We start from the raw sequence: 22416 nt of genomic DNA on the forward strand, positions 1-22416 counted from the left end.
TGCATTATTAGAAGTGTTCAGTTAGAAAACTCTGACCACTTGTACGCTTGTTCTCGTATAACCTGATCTGATGGGCACTGCAGGGTGCTTGTGATTGCTTGTTGTGGTTTAAAGGCCTTACTAGAAAAGAAATAAGAATTTTGTCCAGCTTTAGTCATATCAGCTGGGACAGTATGAAGGAAAAAAGCTACTTGACTACCGCCTCATGTAGCTGCTCAGCCAGCACTTTGCTGCTTTCCAAGCAGCGCACTCGCCGTTTCGGATTCACCACTTTAAAGATTGTTCCGTGATACCACCCAGCTGATAGCAAATGCCAGCAATGAAGATAATAGTGAAGCACGTTCTAAAAGGTATCCCTAAAAACGTCATACTGGGTAATTACCGTATTCGCTAACAAACCCTCTTTCCAGTGGAAAAGCAGAAGAAAATGGGATGTTTTCACACCTGTTACCTTACACAGGTTGGCAGTTTTATGCCAGTGTTGAAGAACTGCACTTTTAAGCATATCTCCATGCAAAGAGAGAGCTTTGACTGGTTTTAAAATACCAGCTCTCCCAGGTAATAAACATACTTAGTATGTGTGATGCCTTATGTTCTGAAGATACCTAGGTAAATCTTGTTGCATACTTATTTATTAAATTAAGCGATTTAAACTAAGGCAGAACACAATGCATTTAGATATTACCAAACTGTGTGTCTTGTTGTCTGCAGATTTATTTTATCACTGAAATTTGTGCTCTTGTAGTCATATTGTTTAACATTGTAGGCGCTCTGATAGTCAAGAGGTGATGGCTCGTTTTCTTCTTTGGAAAAAATAGGCTGTTTGTAGGAACAAGTACAATTACGTCTTCTTTTCAGAAAGAAATAAAGTACATATTGCAGATTTTGAACTGATCTCAGTACAGAAAGGCCAACAAATCTCCCTATATGTGTGGACTGATTTCTAGAAGCTGGAACGGTTGCACAGGCTCAGCACTTGTTAAAGTAATCATAGTAATCATAGGGCATATATCTTTGGAACTGTTGGTAAATGGTATTCGTATATTTTCATGTGCTCGGCTCTGTGTCTTTGTGTTTAAATTTTTCATTAAATAGATCTTTTTATTACAGCTTCTTTAAATAATGTTACTTTTCATAGACATTCTGGGGAAGACAACAAGATGTTGGTGTGCGATACATGCGACAAAGGCTACCATACTTTCTGTCTACAACCAGTTATGGACGCTGTGCCAACAAATGGTTGGAAATGTAAAGTAAGTCGAAAGGTTTCAGAATAATTCCTTGTCGTTATAGGGTCCCAAATTTTGTTATCTACTTTATGCTGTTCTGAGTGTATTGCGAATGGCTGTTGCTTGTAGTTTCTGAAGGAATCCCGTTTGTGTTTCATTGTGAGGCTTACATAGGATAGTAAATCAGTCCCTATGGGGGAAAAGAGAAGTGAAGGATCCAGACAGAAGTAGATCACCTGCACTTAATCAAAGCTGCCCTAATGATCTAGTGTAAACTAAAATGTATGCTGTAATATATGTAATCTATACTCAAAGGCTCTCTAAATTCAACTACTACTGGCTCAAGGGTTCCTTTGCATTTCAGGAGGTCAGGATGAATTTGTTGTTTTATCAGTAACTTTGTAAGTGTAGGTAATAATAAAAATATGATTTCAGTGTAACCATGGGTCTCCCTGTATGTGGGATGTATGTACTTTCATAGTCAGTTTGTGGCAGCCGTAAGATGATGACTGAGGTTAGGAATAATAAAGTTTGGTCTCATAAGAAACAGCCTCCGTGACTTCCAAGTCAAGGAGTAATGTAAGGAAACTGTTGTTGGTGTTGCACAGGATCTTCATGCTCCATTAGCAGATCCTGCATAATTTGTTAATGTAGTCAAGGACAGAAACTTTGTTTAATTTAATTCAAAACAGGAAAATGTCAGTTAATGGCAGTGCTATCACCTTGTGAAATATCATAATTAACAACTAAATTCTTGTGATCTCTAGAACTGTAGAATATGTGCTGAGTGTGGCACACGAACAAGTTGTCAGTGGCACCATAATTGTTTGGTATGTGACAGTTGTTACCAACAGCAAGACAACTTATCTTGTCCTTTCTGTGAAAAACTGTGCCTCCAAGACTTCCAGAAAGATATGTTGCATTGTCACATGTGCAAAAGGTAAGAACCCTTTTTTGTTAAAATGTAGTAAAATGCCTAAAGCTTATGGTGAGCTGTATCACGTGGATACATTTCTGTGCAGGGTGTGGGCTGTGTTTGTTTGATGTACAGTGCTATAGGATCTTGTTGCACAACGTCTTGATCCTTCAGCCCTGAATACAATGAACAATAGTAGCTAATCCTATTTTAATCTTAGCAAATAAGTATTAATTGGCAGTTAACTGAGCTATACAGAGAAATATGTGCTGCTGCTTTGTATGTTGAATCTATTTTGTGAGCAAGGAGACTAGCAGAGTCATCATCCTAAATTTAAAGACTTGTATAAACAGGATTGTTTGCAATAGTCTGTTTTTGTTAATTTTTCAAGTAGGTGTTCTCTGTTTAATTTTGTGGGATTTGCTATGCCAGTAATTGAAAGAAAAGCGCTACTGAGAATCTTGTAAGAATGTAAGACTGTTTCATATTCAGTGCTATTGTATCTTGCTGCGCAACGTCTTGATGTTGCTGTACACGTTGTGGTGTCCAATTGGCTTTAATGACAGTTTAGTTAACGTTTAAATTTGTTCACTGCTTGATACACTGATGCATCATGTTTATTTCTCTAAAATACTCCATAATAAAGCATTGGTCGTGCAATTTTTTATTTTCTCAGAGGAATGGAAAACACTGCTGTTTCTTGATTTTTTTACTAGGATACTTTATATTTTTATTATTAAGATCATAGTCACAGTGAATTAATCTCTCCAGGTGGATTCATGTAGAATGTGACAGATCTCCAGGTAGTGAATTGGAGTCTCAATTGAAAGACTACGTCTGCACGCTTTGTAAACAAGGGGAAGGGGATCAGACTCAGTCCTGTGATGTCATGGACACTTCTGAACTCATTCCTGAACCTGACAGTATAACAGGTAAGCAAATGTAATCTTTATATTTCCAAAATGCTGATGTCAAATGTAAATATCTGCAGCTGTCTCACTAGGTCTGTGGTGAACCAGCCAAACTCATGTTCTACTCCGTGGAGTTCATCTATTCCTTTATTTAGCAGCAGCTTCTCAAGCAATCCGTGGCTGAGCTGCCTTTTCAATGTGTTTTCTGGCTTCAGGACCCTGAATTAGAGTCTACATTTTGTGTATTCAAACTGATGTTTTGTGGAAATAAATCATTCTCTTTGGTGTTAGCCTGTATATGTCAGTGCATGCCTTTTGTGAGCAGCAAAGAAATGATGAAAGAGATGATCCTGGATGAAAGGCAGTGGCAGTAAGTAAATGTATGTAGACGATCAGAAAAACTCTTGTCAGTGAACATGTGCACTTAAATTAGAAAAAAGTGGTGACTTCAACCTTTGAAAGTCACTTGCATTTTGAAAGGTTGGTACCCAGTTGAACTCCTAGGCAGTGTATTAGCAAGATTTAGGAAGATATCCAAGTAGTATCCAAAACTTACAGAATCACAGAATGTCAGGGATTGGAAGGAACCTCAAAAGCTCATCCAGTGCAATCCCCCCATGGAGCAGGAACACCCAGATGAGGTTACACAGGAAGGTGTCCAGGCGAGTTGGAATGTCTGCAGAGAAGGAGACTCCACAAGCCCCCTGGGCAGCCTGGGCCAGGCTCTGCCACCCTCACTGAGAAGAAGTTTCTTCTCAAATTTAAGTGGAACCTCCTGTGTTCCTGTTTGTGCCCATTGTCACCGAGAAGAGCCTGGCTCCATCCTCCTGACACTCACTCTTTACATATTTATAAACATTACTGAGGTCACCCCTCAGTCTCCTCTTCTGCGAGCTCCAGAGCCCCAGCTCCCTCAGCCTTTCCTCACACGGGAGATGCTCCACTCCCTTCAGCATCTTTGTTCCCCTGCGCTGGACTCTCTCCAGCAGTTCCCTGTCCTGCTGGAACTGAGGGGCCACAACTGGACACAATATTCCAGGTGTGGTCTCACCAGGGCAGAGTAGAGGGGCAGGAGAACCTCTCTGACCTATTAACCACCCCCATTCTGATACACCCCAGGTACCACTGGCCTTCTTGGCCACTTAACACTGGAAAAACTCCCAGTCTTCTACTGAAGACCCTTTTGAATAAGTAAGAGGTTTATTTGAAAGGCTGAAGTTTGAAGTAATAGTTCTGTTCGGATTTCTAGCTGGTAGAAGCTCTGACAAGCATCCTCTTCTCCCCAAGGAAGAACAGAACTGTCATCTCAACTGCTAGGAGTAATCTGGAGCTATTACATCAGAACAGTCGTGCCGTGTTTTATACCCAGGAGAGCACTTTTGTACATTAAAATCAGATTTGGAGCCAATATAAATGATCATTTCCTCAAAGCTGAAATATCACTTGAAAGTTGGCAGAGTCTGAGATCGGTTTTGAGGTGCTAAAAGTAGCATCACCTAATAGTTCCTGCCTTTTTGAACTTTCAAAGAGACTTTCCTGAACAGAAAGCTCTATCGTTTGACTTTTTGTGTGCTTACATCCATGGGGGATCAGTTGCTTTTGAGTTAACACGTAGCATATTCTTTATTTTTCCTGCTCCTACTTTGTCTTGTGCATTGTAATGAATTTTATTAACTGAAAAATCTTATACGCGAAGAAAAAAATAAGTATTTCCTGTTTCTGTGGTGTATAACGATACTGTGAGCCAAAGAAGCACTCGCTAGCACCTTTTCCATGCAAATACCTTATTTAATGTGGGGAACTCACAGATTTAATATATTGTAGATATAAAGTTTAAACTTTAGAACTTCAATGTTGTTGAACAGGTAAGTTGAAGATCAGTGTTCCAGGTGGTGACAGTAGATGGAACCTCATATCTATGCAATAAGCCGTCATAGTATTTGTATAAATATTTGCAGCCCTCATGCTACATTTTGTGTTGAATTTAGCAGGCTGGAGTTTGAGAAAAGACCCTTTGTATCGCTCAGGTAACGCAGGATTCTGTGACTGGGTAAATTCAGTTGTCACAATTAGTTGTATATAATTGCTTTACAGATATTTTTCAGTGTCTGAAAGATAAAATAGCTTCAGTGTTAATGAGAAAAAGGCTCTTTAAGGGATATTATATAGTCTCCCTAACCTTCTAATTGACCTGATTTGTCCTAACTCCTGTCGTACCGTTAAATATTGTTCTCTTTAGCCAAAAGGTCAAACAGCGACAGGAACTACGGATGACAGAGTAATAGAATAAACATTGCATCAATGTTGATAACTTCTTTGCCTCTCTTTAAGCTTGTACAAGTGAAATGGAAATGGAAAGTGGTGGAGAGGATGCGACATTTCAGCAACAGCCCATTGCTGGTGATGGCCCTGGTCAAGAATCAGCTGTTGGATGTGTCACAGACGGTAAGAACGAGATTTGCAGTCTGAGAAAATGCCAGTACCAAACCTTCAGAACCCGTTTCCATTCAGTAACGTTTGTGATAATTTATAAATTGAAAAAGAAATAGTGCCTGGAAATGGTAGGAGAGAAATTACAACAGTTCTACTATCTGAACTCTCAAGCAAGAGTGCGAAGTTTTTTGCTGAAGAGCTATTGTTTTGGAGGCAGAGATAGTCTTCAGAATATTTGTGGAAGAGAATTGTTTCACTTGTTTGGTGGGACTGGCTTTCTCCAAAAGCTGGAAATATAGTTAAATGCTTTTGTACACTGGAGGTTTATAGTAAAAACCACCATTTGTTACTATTTAAATACAGTTTCCCACACTTTCTCATCAAGTCTTTTTTTTTTGTAGCTGCACGTAACTGGGTTGCATTAATTACCTTCATTTTTGGGGGGCCACACTGTAGAACTTAGTTCCAGTTTACGTGCTTCGTGGTTGTAACTTCACAAGTATCTTCGGTTAAGGATTCTTTCTTTTCTTTTTTCCCTTTGTAAATAAAGATAATTTGTTTAATAAACAAATATACTCAACCAGACAGGGTGTGCTGCACTAGCTGATCATTTATGTTCTGGGAGTAAATACATCTTCATACACATGAAATACCAGCCAAAGAAAAAGATACAAATAGAGTGGTTGCTGGGTGAAGTCCTCTAAATGTGTTAGTGACTGATGGCAAAGAACTTTCCAGTACGTCCCATCCACCTCCAGCCAGTGCTGGGTGGTTCTAAGTCAGTCAAGAAACCTGCATTTAAAGCCATAGCAAAATGATCTTGCAGGTTAGTTGTGATCAACTCTACCAGTGAAAACAGATTGATAATAAAATGCTGGGCTTTGAACTGTGGTGGCTGAGGAGGCTGTAGCAGTGTCAATTTAAGAAGATAATAGAAAGTAAGTGGCCTGTGAGAGAATCGGGGTCCATCAAAAGAAGATCTGAAGAACCAAATTCAGAGCAAAGAACGTGGTTCTCCATGGAATGGAGACAAGACACTGAAACTCCTTGGTAAAGAAAGTTGGGAATGAAAGGTGCTTGATTTGGGTCATTGAAAGGCTAGACAGATATTTGTGAAAGAAATCCATGACATTAGTAAATTGAAAACCAGCTCTGAATATTTTTATTTCAGGTGGCTTGCTAAGGTCTGAAAGAGCGATAGGAGGGAAATGTTTTCTTTATTTGTATTTGTCCTGTTCTTCTTAGCTGTCTGCTTTTTGGAAGTGTTGGAAGAGTTGCTTAAAATACATTAATTTATGCTAGCATACATCTTCAATATGCAGAAATTAAAAAGGAGAAGCTGCTTTGACCTGCCTACCTGGAAATGTGTGTTCAGACTCCTCAAAAATTAACCTCGGGTCTGCTTTCTTGTGATTTACTCTGCCGTGTTCCAAGGAAGAAAAATAATGTTAAACAGTGGGAATATATACTAAAAACATAGACTACTATGAATGTAAATATGAAGAAAGAGATTTATGAAGTATATTTTAAGCTACGTATTAAATTCATGTCAGTAAAGCGATATGTACTTGGTGTACTTGATGTGTACCAAGTACACTTGTTGACCAGTACACCTGTGTAAGTTTTTTGGACTGAGCCTTTAACATGGTTGTTCTTAGTTACAGGCACATCACCAGAAGAAAAGGCCCCAGAACTGGAAACAGAAACCTCTGTCGTAATTAATTTGGCTGAAATGGAAACGTCTCCTAAAAAGACGGCAGCATCTGGTGACAGTCAGCCTGAGAAAACGCTGGAAGCGCCAGAAGGTGTTGAAGCTGTAGTACAGCAGGAGTCAGACAAACAAGTGGAAGAGGCGCAGCTACCACAAGGTAGTGGGGAGGGATCAGAAGTACCCACAGTAGACTCTCGGTCTTCAGTACCTGAGACCATAACTGTGACGCCAGAAATGCAGGAGACTGAAAGTAAAGGAGATATTTGCATCCCCGTAGAACAACAACTGGAAATAATAACAGTGCAAAGAGATGTAGAAAAAGGAGAAATGCGTGAAAAGTCAGAAACACCAGCTCTTCTAGAAGTAGAAACTACTTGTGCAAGTGAAAGTCTTGCAAATAGTTCACCAGTTGGAGACAAACCCATAAAATCACCAGCTGAGACTTACCCCTCGCTTCCCCCGTCAGTTAATATAAACAAGACAAATGTGTCTTCCTCGCCAGATGTTTCGATAGACTTGCATCCCGTGCGGGACATACAGCACGGCCAGCCCCCCGCCGTGCCGCCCGCTGCCGCATCCGCGCTCCCAACCACCTACATATCAGTCACTCCAAAAATCGGCATGGGGAAACCGGCCATCACCAAGCGCAAGTTTTCTCCTGGAAGACCCAGATCAAGACAGGTAAGCATGTAGAATATTTCATTAGATATTTATGAAGCACGTAGTTCCAATTTTGGTATAATGCATTAAAATCATCTGGGCTTTAGAACGTTTTTGTTGTAGGTGCCCCATCCCTGGGAGTGTTGAAGGCTGGGCTGGACGGGGCTCTGAGCCCAGGTCTAGTGGAAGGTGTCCCTGCCCAGGGCAAGGGGTCAGAACTTGATGATCTTTAAGGTCCCTTCAACCCAAACCATTCTGTGGTTCTACAATGCATTCTCCGAAGTCAATGTGTGGTATTTTTTACTTCCAGAGGTAATTCTAAGACCAGACATCATAAAGGTTCTCTAGCGAGAATTAAAGTTTCTTTCAACTCATGCTTAGAGCAAAATAAAATAAAATTTGTTGTATTTTTAATATAACCTCATCTGGGTGTTCCTGTTCCGGCGGGGGGATTGGACTGGATGAGCTTTTGAGGTCCCTTCCAATCCCTGACATTCTGTGATTCTGTGAATACATACACTACAAACGCAGATACACATAATGCTGTACCTTTTAACTTACCTCTAAATATTTTTCATATACATATTTATTTTGGCTAGTACTTTCAAAGTATATATTGAAGTTTCTTAAACTGGCTTTAGAGAAAAACCCGCTGCAACTCTGTTTCCATTACGCTGCCAGATATTTTCTTGATAGACATTTTTAATGGTGGCGTAAATAATTTTATGGTTTTCTTACATTAGCAAACACCATGCGAGAACTGAGTGGTACAAATTGTCGTGGTTTGACCAGGATTAAATTTGATAAGTGAAATGAATCCTCAGATCTGTCGCCTTCTGCAACATTTTGCTCTATATTCAAGTTGCGTAATCGTGGGGAAAATGGTTCATCAATCTGTAGGATTTATTTTGTGTTTGCGAAATTCTACCCAAAAGTTACGTCAGTGTGACAAATTACTGTTTCATTTTTGCTCTCATCACAATTAATTTTTAGTCTTTGGGACTTCTGGGTTGGTGATTTCATGCTTTTCTGAACTTAATGTTCAAAAAGCTTTTTATATATGGAACGCTTCTTTCCTTTTTTCATGTTCAAAATTATTGATATGTATTAAGAAAATACATGAGAGAGCTTTCTGGAAGGGTTGAGAGTATTTAATAAAGGTAACAAACATAAGCAATTAAATTGGGAAGGTTTTAGACCAGGGGTGTCAAACTCATTTTCACCCGGGGCCAGATCAGTCTTGCAATTGCCTTCAAAGGGCCCAATGTAATTTTAGGACTGTACCAATGTAGAAGTAGTTACATTCATACAGTCCTAAAATTACATTTGACCCTCCTAGGTAGTCTAAAATGAGTTCAGGTTCTCTTTTGGGGAAGTTTATTTCTCTTCTTTTGTGTTCCAGTAAGAGCTGTATTCATTTTTCTGTGCTATTTGCCCCTGCTCTGCATTGGAACCAACATCATGATGCTGGTAATAAAATCAGTTCACCACCTGAGAACCTGTTGAGGAAAACATGAAGGTCGAACCCCAACTATAAATGCCTGTAGCAGAATAGATACACATCTGTAAAAATAGCATTTTGTATATTCTGTGTACAGTAGAGTATAGACATTGATCTATACAGTATAGACATTGGTCTATACAGTAGAGTATAGACATTGTGGTGTGAGTAATGCAAATAAAACTGAGCTGAATTACGGTTTAGAAGTCAGTTGTAACACCAACTCCTAGCTGCGATGCTCAATCAATATAATCAGTTCAACAATTTGCACATTATGTTTTAAAATAAAAAGGTATTTAGCGGCTTAGCAGTGTCTGTTGTAGAACTGGACAAGTTGCTTGCAAAATTCATGATCTGTCTTGTAAAAGTGTGTTGGAAGTCTGTGAAGGTTTCTTTTGATTTCGGTGATCGGTGTCTTACACTTTAAACACCCATGGAGATGGAATGTGAAGGGAATAGCAATTTTCTGCTAAGAAAAGCATGGGCATGCTTTAAGTCCCAGTGTACTTTCTTATTTTCAGTTGATTATTCAGTTTTAGCACAATTGGCACCTGGTGGAAATCGGTGAAAAATTGTCTTAAGGACTGAAAAAAAGAGAAGACCCTGTGGATACTTGATTAGTGAAAAATAGACAGTTTTCCTCATCTTCCACCAGTAACATCAATTCAGCTTAGCTAGCTGGTAGGGATTTGAGCTCGGGGATTTATTCAGACTCTTCATCGGGCTGGTTTTAATTTTGTTCATCTAATTTTCCATGTTGGGCATGAAGGATACAAGTCTGGTACCCATAGATAATGTGCATTTTGAAAAAAAGAGAAGCTTGTGTATAGTAAGTGTTTTCTAAAACCAACTTTATTATTAGGACTTCTGTTTCCACTGAGTTTGGGAATTCTGTGTTTGTTTTACTGCAGTTGGATTTTTCTAGGTCACTGTGCAGTGTGGTATATATCATACTTGTAGGCATATATACATATATATATATATGCCCGAAACAATGACAGAACTATCTCAGGTGCTGTACGTTCACCGTGTTAACTTGGGCCTTTGCTGAGGGACTGAAACCTGTTGCAAAGCAGTTTGGAGACTATAAATAAGAGATTTAGAAATGTTCTGTTACAGGTAGGTGCTTTCCTATTGAGCAAGATGCAATCAAGCAAATCCACAGGGAGTAAGGCATGTGGTTAAACGTTTGAGCTTTTGGATTGCACACAGAAATTGGTTTAGTGTTGGGGTTTTTGTGTTTGTTTTTGCTGTAAACATTCAGCTTTTTTAAAGAATTTTGTCCTTTTCCAAATGGAGAGATGCGGATTGGAGCAGAAACCTCTAAATATATTTGATTGCCAAAGAACACTTTGCATTTATATCTAATTGTGCTCAATTTGTGTCATCTTAAAAAATGCATTTGCAGTTTTTTGTTAATATTTGTTCCAGTTCTCTGGAGGACAAAAATGCTGATATTGGTGCCAGCACCCCTATATATATATATATATATATATATATACACACACACATATATATATGTCTTCCTTTATAATCAACTCATTATGTATGATTTTAGAAACCGATTGACAAATTGGCAAAAGAAAGAAGCCTCCTATGTGTAACTATAATAATCTTCTTTCTGCTGCTCTCTCCTACCTGCTCTCAGTGGTCCCCAGGCACCTCATGTGCCAGGGTCTGCTTTGTTTTCTGCTACGTGACAATTCTCTGGGGCAGATTTGATGGTTTTGTGCCCAAAATAGATGTTTTCTCCTGATTCTGGCTTTTGGAAAGGCTCATATTGGGCAGCTGAGCAAAGTGCTGCTTTCTTCTGTTCTCTCTTATTTTCCATGATCTCAGCACTGAAGAAGAGACATACACTTAAAACATTTTAGCCTAACACAGTGTTTTACTGCTTGTCTGTCCAGAGATGATCACGTTGACCCCAAACAAGTAGAAAGTGGAGAAAACAATTCTGGAAGCAAAAAATTCTTCTATGTCACTATTCAGAATAAAGCAGGTCAGGTGTGATTCTGGTGTCACTGAAGAGGAATTTTGCCTTCTCAAAAGCAGGTTAATTTTGTGAGTCTGAGGTCTGCCTCTTTCTGTTTAAAAATAAGACTTAATGCTGTTGCCAGCACTGGGCCCTTGTGGCCAGGAAGGCCAATGGTACCTGGGGTGGATTAGAAGGGGGGTGATTAATAGGTCAGAGAGGTTCTCCTGCCCCTCTGCTCTGCCCTGGGGAGACCACACCTGGAATATTGTGTCCAGTTGTGGCCCCTCAGTTCCAGCAGGACAGGGAACTGCTGGAGAGAGTCCAGCGCAGGGCAACAAAGATGCTGAAGGGAATGGAGCATCTCCCGTGTGAGGAAAGGCTGAGGGAGCTGGGGCTCTGAAACTGGACAAGAGGAGACTGAGGGGTGACCTCAGAAATGTTTATAAATATGTAAAGGCTGGGTGTCACAAGGGTGGAGCCAGGCTCTTCTCAGTGACAAACAGTGATAGGACAAGGGGTAATGGGTACAAACTGGAACACAGGAGGTTCCACTTAAATTTGAGAAGAAACTTCTTCTCAGTGAGGGTGGCAGAGCCTGGCCCAGGCTGCCCAGGGGGATTGTGGAGTCTCCTTCTGTGCAGACATTCCAACCCGCCTGGACACCTTCCTGTGTAACCTCATCTGGGTGTTCCTGCTCCATGGGGGGATTGCACTGGATGAGCTTTTGAGGTCCCTTCTAATCCCTGACATTCTGTGATTCTGTGTCAATTGGTGTCAGGACTTGGGTTACATGATACAGATGTTACCTTGCAGCTGGATGAGTTCTTAGCAACCTTAAATGGCAGTGAAATAGGAGAGAAAAGTCACACTAAAGAGCTTTGGGTTATTTTTATTGATTAAAGTGGTTGTGCCTCTAATACTTGGTAACGGTGGCTCTAAAGCACAAAGGAACTGTCATTGCAGAACTAGTTGCTTATCCAGGATTGCACAGGTTTAAAATAAATTCTTTATAAAGAATCCGGATAGTCTGTGGAATGCAAAGACTTTTAATATATAGTTTACCTTGTTGGAATGTCCTGTAATGGATCCATTGTAATGGATTTATGGACCTCCATAGGAAGGTCACTGGAGTCAAGGGAGTCCATGGAAAGGAATAGTTTCTGATTCGAATTTGTTTTCCTTAAGTTTAATGTATTGTGCCGGGCAGTAGGCTGAATGATTGTCCCTTCCTTCAAAACCTATTAATAGAATTGCTAGTAAAATTCATTTGAATAATTATTCAGTTTTGCTATTAATTGCGAAGTTATGCGTAATCTGAAGTGATTTCCTAGTGTGCTGCGTTTGTAACAGGCTTCAGGGATGCGTCTGCAGCACCACCACATCACTCCTAGTTTGAAAGGACTAAAACCCGTCTCACACACCATGAAGACAATATTCTGCTTAAAAAGGCTTCTCGAGTCCCTCCCAGGGCTGCACTGTCGCTGGTGCTGTTGTGACAGCCCCTCTCCCCTCTGCGTTTTTGCAGCCATCGCTGCTTGGGTTCGAAGCAACAAGAGAAAATCCATCTTCTAACCAAAAGGGGAGTTGTGTATAAATCATTATATAGGTGGAGTCAGAATATATATAGGTTAGAATACGCAAATTCTCCACTCTTACCTATAAACTGAAAATTTATGCCGGGGGCAGAACCACTCTTTGATCTTCTTCATATTTCTGAAGTAGGAGTCTTAGATTATCACGTAAGTTTATTAATAACTAGTCTGACATCTAGTTTGAAATAAATCCTCCCATGGAAAATGTGTATTTTATTCTGTGCAGGTATACTTTAAATAGTATTTGGTATATTCTGTGTATCTGAGTTGAACAAATTTGAAATAGTTATTTTTGCTGTGTACTGGAAAGCATAATATGAATCAATAAATGGAGCACATTGCAACATGCGACACCCTAAGACTGGGAGGTAAAGAGTTGAGAGTGTTCTGTAGAATAATATCAAATAGAAAATAACTTTCTACTGTTTATTTCACCGTAAGTATTATTTTAGAATGTGTTCCATGGATAATACGATGATTAGAGGTATTTAATTTTCATCATGAAGATGTCGGTGATACTGTTATATGTCTCACTACAGGTTCCTAGGTGTTTTTTGAGGTTTTCTAAAGTGACACTGAAAAGCGCAAAGGACCATGATGAGTTCGGATGTGTGTTCTTTCTTAGCTATTATGGCTTTTTTCCTGTCTTGAATTATATGGTACCACTAACTACGTTATTGTAGTGGTGGATGTTGAAAAAGGGTCTTTTTCAAGGGTTAGTTTTTGTTACCGTATTGATGATTTTTCTTGTCGTGAGGGGAGCTATATTTTGAACAGATGAAATTTTGTTCGCAACCCTCAAACGACATGAACTATGAAAATGCAAATCCAGGTTTGTGCGTTGGTGATTGCAGCAGATTTCCTAAAGCACTAAGCAGCTCAGCACAGCCAGTGGTAATTTAGTGAGATCTCCTGACCCTTCCTGACACTGGGTTTCCTTTTGTTATAATTTACTTGCAGCTGTGTTGTTCAATTCCAAGGACTCAAGAATATGATGGAGAATTAGAACTTCCTGTTTCTGTCACAGTACATAATTATTGCCATGGTTCTGATGTAAATGAACTGAATAGAACTTTCTCTTCAGTGTTGTGTGGTAATAGGCATTAATTAAAAGCCAAAATATAATTAATGCATCTCTTTGATGTAATTCATTTGTTCGTGGTATTGTGGAAGTGTGTGTTTTTAATTAAGTTTATCTGACAAAGAATTCAAATGTTTCTGATCTACAATAAAACTTGGATTAAATTTCCAATTTAATTCTTAACAATGTGGTTCACGAATCATATACAATTCATTTTGTTTTGCAAGACAAAATATTTCGTATTCAGATTTCATATTCTATTAGCTTTTAAATCTTTTGAATATACTTAATCACTAGAGAAGTGTATCTTCGTAAGAGGGAAATAATTTTGTTCATCGCAAATAAGAGTAGGTAGTTTTAGTTGTTGATTAAGTATTTTCAGCATGTTTGAGATCTTGAATTTTGACCCTTCGCCAGCATCTTCCCTCCCTTATCAATTGATGTAAAGATAGTTTCTATGATACACCGATTTTCTTTGTGTTGCTATACAGATTTTCTTTGAGTTGCCTTATTATAAAAAGTTACTATGCATTATTAATTTTAGCTCAAGACTATTCCCTGTTAGAGGCTGTTGATCCTTTTGATCTGCTGAGTTGCCTCAGTGATGACTACCTAAACAGGAGCACAGAATCTTACTATGTGAGCTGTTTCATCGAGAAATGGCCTCAAGTTGCACCAGGGAAGGTTTAGATTGGATATTAGGAAATATTTCTTCACAGAAAGGTCTGTCAGGCATTGGAACAGGCTGCCCAGGGCAGTGGTGGAGTCACCAGCCCTGGAGGGGTTTAAAAGACGTGTAGGTGAGGTTCTTAGGGACATCGTTTAGTGCCAGAGTTGTGTTATGGTTGGATTTGATGATCTTAGACGTCTCTTCCAACCAAAATGATTCTGCGATTCTAAGCACCCTCACCTGCCCAGGTGCGGGTGAGCAGTTCTGGCACCAGAAGTTCACTTGAGTATTCATTTCAAGCACCTTGGCAGAGGCAGGTCAGTGGTGGGAAGCTGAATGCACAGAGATAATCTTCTGGCCACTAAGCCGGTCATCAATTGTGTATCTTAAATACCTTCTTGTGTGGACAAAACTGTAAAGTGGCCGGGGCAGGTGGGTTTTTTTTGAAATGCACATTGTCCACATTCCCTTTCCCATACAGGCATAGCAGAACTCTTGGAAACAGATTTATACTGAATACCATGTCCATGTTGTGGCTTGTATCACTTGGGCAACGTTAGCATTTTTAAAATGCAACTTTTATGTGTAATTAGGATTTTTGGTCACAGACACACTTTTTCTTTGGGCTCTGTTGTGCCAGTTTGAGCAGCCGTGGGTTAGTGCTGCCCAGCTCTGTGAGCAGAAGGGGTCCTGAGCTTTCCTCATCTGCCTAAGGGTAAGCTATCCTGATTTCAGTAAAGCATTTGACACAGTCTCCCACAGCATCCTCACTGCTAAACTGAGGGAGTGCGGTCTGGATGAGCGGGTAGTGAGGTGACTGTGAACTGGCTGAAGGGAAGAAGCCAGAGAGTTGTGGTCAATGGGGCAGAGTCCAGCTGGAGGCCAGTATCTAGTGCAGGGCCTCAGGGGGCAGTACTGGGGCCGATATTGTTCAATACATTCATCAATGATTTGGACGAGGGAATAGAGTGCACTATCAGCAAGTTTGCTGATGACACCAAGCTGGGAGGAGTGGCTGACACGCCAGAGGCTGTGCTGCCATCCAGAGACCTGGACAGGCTGGAGAGTTGGGCAGGGAAAAAATTAATGAAATATAACAAGGGCAAGTGTAGAGTCTTGCATCTAGGCAGGAACAGCCCCAGGTTCCAGTATAAGTTGGGGAACGACCTGTTGGAGAGCAGTGTAGGGGAAAGGGACCTGGGGGTCCTGGGGCAGCAGGATGACCATGAGCCAGCACTGGGCCCTTGTGGCCAGGAAGGCCAATGGTACCTGGGGTGGATTAGAAGGGGGGTGGTCAGCAGCTCAGAGAGGTCCTCCTGCCCTCCTACTCTGCCCTGGTGAGACCACACCTGGAATATTGTGTCCAGTTGTGGCCCCTCAGTTCCAGTAGGACAGGGAACTGCTGGAGAGAGTCCAGCGCAGGGCAACAAAGATGCTGAAGGGAGTGGAGCATCTCCCGTGTGAGGAAAGGCTGAGGGAGCTGGAGAAGAGGAGACTGAGGGGTGACCTCAGTAATGTTTATGAATATGTAAAGAGTGAGTGTCAGGAGAATGGAGCCAGGCTCTTCTCGGTGACAACCAACAGTAGGACAAGGGGTAATGGGTATAAACTGGAACATAGGATGTTCCACTTAAATTTGGGAAGAAACCTCTTCATGTTGAGGGTGGCAGAGCCTGCCTCAGGCTGCCCAGGGAGGTTGTGGAGTCGCCTTCTGTGCAGACATTCCAACCCGCCTGGACACCTTCCTGTGTAACCTCATCTGGGTGTTCCTGCTCCATGGGGAGATTGCACTGGATGAGCTTTCGAGGTCCCTTCCAATCCCTGACATTCTGGGATTCTGTGAAGCAAGATGTTGGTTCCTCCTCACCCTCAGCAGCTGCTGATCCCTGTGTGGACAAGGGAGGTCTTGTTCTTGATCCTTCCGGCCCAAAATCAGTCGAGGAACAGCCCTGTTTTCAGTCAGCACAGCTGTTAGCAAGATACCTATTTACAGTCCAAGATTTATACATTTTGATGAGTTGTTGATTCCAATTAAACTGTTTCCTACACCTTCTTGATCGAGCATATTTCATTTCAGGGAAAAAAAAAAAAAAAAAGAAAAAGTGTTTTGCAAAGCTATCTCATTTTTCTTTATTATTATTCTTATTGTATAGACTGGTATCCAAAGGCGTAAATGCGTTTGGGCTTGTCTGTGTGAGCAGTGGGGTGTGTGTGCATAGGTGGGAGTGTTAGTGTGCGTGAGGTTGTTCCGTATCAGGGTGCCATTCTACTGCTGAATGTCATTCTCAAAGTTAAACCTGTACTTGGCATCTGTTTTACTTCTCATCTCGATAATCATTATTTCTTGTTTTTGAAAACTTAGGAAAACGTATTATCCTTTAAGTATCCTAATGTGTAAATTTATGTTGGTTATTTCCTGCAGTCTTTACCCAGGGATTGAGAAAATCTTCCATGGGTTTTAACATATATGTGGAGCTTGAGTGGTTTTTTTTCTTGCCTATCTTAGCTTTTTTCCCTTGTTTTGCCATATTTCCTGTGACAGAGTTATACAGTATCTCACCATGATGGCAACTGTGTAAATAGGGATAAGAATAAATTCGTTTAAAAGACTTTGTATATACATTGTATAGTTGTATGTTATTACATATATACAATAACAAATTAAATATGATACTACAGTGTAACATGAAAACACCGGTGTGAAAAAAACTTAATAGTGGGGATTTATAATGGTTTATTTGTGGCAAATTTGCAGGAAAAGGGATACTTTGTTAATTACCATGGTTGGTTTTATTTTATTTTTTTTAGTGGTTTATTTATAGTCCTTTTGTTTCACACGCTCCTCACAGTAGTTATTGCTGTGATTGTCAGTAGTTTAGGCTCAAAAGTGGACTAACGCCATCTGTTCTTTCCAAGCGGGGTTTGAAGTGTAACAGGGGATGTTATCATCTGAAACTACTGTGTGCCTTTGATGCAGGAAAACTTAGGGATGTGATTGCTGTTGTTCGGATTGCTTGCTTGCTATTTGTATCATGCTTTGTTTATAAAACTCACTTTGCAGTCAGAGGTTAACATTTGGTTTAGTGTATGTTTCAATGAGAACCTAAACATCTCCCACCTTTCTCTCACTCAGTGAACTAATTGACTACTTAACACAGAAATGCCAATGCCTGCATGTGCTTTTACCTTTCAGATTTTTTTTCTGTTGCTTGCTTTTTTTGCCTCTTTTCTTTTTTTTTTTTGCCTTTTCTTTTTATGTTGCCAAGTTTTATACATCTATTTTCTCACCTACCGTATCCTAGGGGGCTTGGAGTACCAATAATACAGTCAGCCCACCTTCCTGGTCCCCAGACATTTCAGAAGGTCGGGACATTTTTAAATCCAGACAGCTTCCTGGCACTGCCATTTGGAGCATCAAAGTGGTAAATAATTTGAATTTCTTTTCCTGTATCCATTGCTATCTTTCTGCTGTAGAGACTAGTGATGAAATTGCATATCTCACGACTGAATTAATCTTCCATTCTAGTACCGTTAAAATTTAAAATACTGAAACTCTGGAGCTTTCAGGTTAAAAACTATTTGCTTTCCAGAGTGTACGGTATGATGGCATTGCCCTGGTTTCTCAATGGCAAGGAATAGCTCGTATTGCCAACTTTTTGCGTGTTGATTACTTCACTTTTTGTGTTTGGCTTTACGTCGCTGTCAGAATAAATCACCTGAGAAGGAAAACGTCCTTAGGACTGGCAGTGAGGTAAAGCAGGCACAGAAAGGAGCAGAGATCTGAAAGGTGGCTTCCATTTGTTGCTGTGGAGAAATCTTGCAGACTGGATTCAAAGTGACATTATTTTTAGCTCATAGGGGGATAACTAACAACTTGCCTGCCTGATTAGATGGACCAAAGCTTGTATCCACAGTGACATTTACCATTAAAACCACCTGAAGAAACTAAATTCAATTAGTATTTTAAAATAAAGGCAAAAAAGCTAAATAATGGAACTCTGACAAATATCTGTAGCTTCCAAATGATTTATTTTCATCTCACTTTAACTGTCATGCTAATTTTATTTTAATTTGACATTAGCTTAGCTTTTGCTGCTTCAAGCATTAATTTTCAGCTTAATATTCAGCATTAACATTGATACAAGTATGTGCTTATTCCTGTTACTACTTGTGTGAAGATAACATGACTGATACCTGCTCTGAAACAGACCAAATGAGAAACATGCCAGAAGAGTTTACATCTTAAAATATTAATGCTTGTGTGTCCTGTGTGTGCATATGTATTAATTCCATATATATAAGGACATTTTTTGTTTCACCTCAGTACATATAAATATCTCAGCTCTCAGTAGCATCCTTCCTTCCACTTTCTAAAAGAGCATTACATTGCCTCGTTGTGCAGGAGTAAGTCGATTTAATTTCTCTTTCCGTTCATTGATAGATGTTAGTACAATTTTCACATTGGGATGCTTGGATTTGAAACAGGAGTTGGCAAATTCGAAAAGTACCATTGATAACATTGAGCCCAAAGTGCTGCTTAGGGAGCTCCTGTCTCCGTCAGTAGAGACTGTTCATATCTGTTGGCAACACCATCCCCAGGGAGCTTTGTGGTTCTGTCAACATTGTTTTCAAATAAAAGCTCTGCCTTGGTATTAAAAGTAGTTTCCAGCAAAGGTTTGGGTACAGGCACCGTATCTAGATACCCCATGGATGGAGTCGGGCCATATTAAGAGCCGAGATTATTCCCAAATTTGAAATGCAGTAAAGTATCTCATTGCTTATTTCACAGTAGGAAAGGTGCTTATTTGAGTATATACCACAATTATTGTCAGTTTTACAAATCAGAGGCTCTGAAGCACGTTGTAAAAATGTCTGATATACCAGCCAGAACTTGGGGACGTTGTGAATATGTTCTTGTGATTAGGGAGGATTAGGAATCCTCTTTATGTTTAGTTCATTTTGAAATGAAAAAAAAAAAAATCGAAATCAAGTCACAATATTAATTTCAAGCAATTATTACTAAAAATATGCTTGCTTATCCACAGTTAATTGTAGTTGAACATACTGTGAACACTCCAGAGCACAAAACACTGCATCTGTGCATCTGCATCAAAAATAAGGAGAACGGAAAAAGAAGCTGTCTAGAAATAAGTGGATATTTTTTAAGAAAAATATCACATTATGGAGCATGTTGATTGGGTGTAATTGATACAATTAATATAAAAAGCTCTCTCTGTATCTGCTGAATTAAGAGAGTTTCTTGGAACCAGCTCCTGCTTCAGTTTGGGCGCAGGTTTGAGTCCTAATAAATTCCAGCTTTATGCACAATTATTCATAGCGTAAGAAAAGCATCTATGATTGCAAGTGATCAAGTGTCCAGAGCCTCTTCACAAGGCCCAAGACTGTCTGAGCTGTTTAAAAACAAAAGAAAAATTAATCACAGAATAGAGAGTATTTATTTTGGATAATTTACAACTGTGAGGAAAAAATACATTCCTGTATTTCCAATAATTCCTGAGCAGCAAATAAAAATTTCTGCTTTTGGCTGCTTTCTCCCTGGTAATAAAGTTGATCTTATTTTGTCATGTAAGTAGTTAGGGGTATTTCCCAATTATTTACGCAGTGATTTAATGACGATGGCCTCCTGTGCTCATATCCATTTGAAATCATAAGCTGATTTTTGCTTGCGTTTTTCCCCAGATGCATTGAACAAGTTTATATCCCGTCTAACGGCAGAACCGTAGGTACATGTAAATGGTTGTGTTGTATCGAACAGGGCCGTGGCTCGGGATTCCCCGGGAAGCGCAGGCCACGCGGTGCGGGTCTGTCGGGACGAGGCGGCAGAGGGAGATCAAAACTGAAGAACGGAGTTGGGACTGTCGTCATTCCAGGGGTAAGAACATCGGTTTTCAAGTCATATTGCAGCCTGTTAACTAGCGTAATTTTATTGTCTTAAAATACTCTGTCAAACCAAAGAGTCCTTAGAAGCAGAGGTGTTTGATGGAGCCTGGCTCTTACTAAGTGATGAAGAACTAGAGCGTTGTAGTTGAATGGACCTGAAGCAATTTTATTGCAGCTCTTGCCACCTAACAGGACAACTGGCCTGGAGAAGGAGACGCTTGACCGGTTTGTGGCTTGGGGACACGCTGAACAGGAGCCACTGTCTTTGTCATGGGCAGCCTGGCCTGGAGTTTTCTTTCATGAATTTGTCTCTTCGCTTCTAAAAACTTTTGGGAACTGTGTTAAGCTTTCTTGGTCCTACAGCCCATCAGCCTGTTGTTTTAAATCACTGCTCGCTGGGTTTGTTGCCTGCTCCTCAGTGCTCTTACAGAGCAGGCCGTGGAGAGGTGTTTCTGTTCACCTCCTCCATCCCTGGCACTCAGGTTCTATAGATCTCCATCATGTCTCCTCCTTTTCCTTCCACTCTTCCATGCTTGTCTGGAGAATCCCAGCATTTAGAGTTGTTCCTTATTTGGAAGCTATTCCCTATTTTTTATCATCCTTATCAGTTGTTTTGTCTTGTTCATTTTCTTTCATGTTTTCAACTTTTGTCCGACTTTCTATAGCCCAGCACTCAGCTTTATGAAGTTCTAGTGCAGTTCTTCACAGTTGTCTTTCATTTTTTCTTACTCTGAACACCTTAGTATTGTTGGCAAGCTTTGTCACCTTGCTTCTCGCTTGCTTTTTCGGGTTGCACACCGGTGTGTTGAACACCATGGCCTGTTAGCAGAGGTGCCCTATCAGATTCCCGCTCATTCTCTTGTCCCACATAGAAAACTGATAATTTATTCTACTCTTTATTTTATGTCTTCAGTATAGGGTCCATTCCTCTAATTCTATGTTAGTTTATCTTCTTTTAAGGAGCACTGGTGAAGGACTTTGCCAAAAGAATTTAGTAGCCAAGTTAATTATGTCGATCAGATTTCCCTCTCCCTGGGCTTTCTGACTCCTTCAGACAGCGGTGAGAGATCACAACTTACCGTAATTAAAGCTTCCATGACTCTTTAACAAATATTTAATCAATGTGGCTGCACATTCTCTGTTGTGATCAGATATCAGATATTCTGTAGGACAGTACACAGCTCCAGAAACAGCTGAGAAAATGATGGTTAGATTTACCATCTCCCCTGCAGCTCCGAAGTGGATCTAAGCAAGCCCTTGCTTACTGCAATTGAATTAATACTCAAAAGTGTGTTGCTGCAATTAACTTTTGGCCAAGAAGAACTTCAGTGTCTATATGGAGACAACAGAGCAGACTGCTCACAGTACAAGTTCTGCTTAGTGATTTTTTTTCATAGACAACCTCTTTCCTCCCATTTCCATGTTAAAGTGCCATGAGATGATGTGTAAAGGTGAATAAAGGAGAGGAAGAGAATGTGTCTGTAAAACTGAAACAGTGAGGATGCTTCTACTGATGTGAAAATGTGAATTAATGTAGTAATTTCTGATGAAGGTGGCTTTTATGAAAGTCCACACTGTATGAATAAATATTTGCCATGCTTGTATTCTGTGGTATTATTAAAAATCAACCTATTTAGAAAATAAGTTTCATCTTGTCTCATGTCTTAGAAAATGTGATGTGCTTGCTATTTATGTGGTGTGTTTCTTTTAATAGGTCACAACTATGGATATTTCATCTAACAAAGATGAGGAAGAAAACTCGATGCATAACACAGTTGTTCTCTTCTCGAACAGTGACAAGTTCACTCTCCATCAGGTTAGAATAATAGTGATTGT

The 22416-nt window shown here is 40.0% G+C and overlaps 1 protein-coding gene across 13 annotated transcripts in view; it reads left to right on the forward strand.

The window, feature by feature from the left end:
• KMT2C (lysine methyltransferase 2C) overlaps positions 1-22416 on the forward strand; it is a 202338-nt gene that overhangs the window by 111987 nt on the left and 67935 nt on the right. For 10 of the 13 annotated variants that reach the window (XM_080364339.1, XM_080364348.1, XM_080364344.1 and 7 more), the window contains 8 exons: positions 1139-1253; positions 1997-2169; positions 2917-3077; positions 5388-5501; positions 7148-7881; positions 17982-18101; positions 20456-20572; positions 22295-22396. In XM_080364339.1, coding sequence (XP_080220465.1) covers positions 1139-1253; positions 1997-2169; positions 2917-3077; positions 5388-5501; positions 7148-7881; positions 17982-18101; positions 20456-20572; positions 22295-22396 — 1636 coding nt within the window. The remainder of the gene's footprint in view (positions 1-1138; positions 1254-1996; positions 2170-2916; positions 3078-5387; positions 5502-7147; positions 7882-17981; positions 18102-20455; positions 20573-22294; positions 22397-22416) is intronic. The other 3 variants (XM_080364346.1, XM_080364347.1, XM_080364342.1) reach the window with 2 other exon arrangements.

This window comes from Nesoenas mayeri (assembly GCF_963082525.1).
Source record: "Nesoenas mayeri genome assembly, chromosome: 2".
Lineage (NCBI taxonomy): Eukaryota > Metazoa > Chordata > Aves > Columbiformes > Columbidae > Nesoenas > Nesoenas mayeri.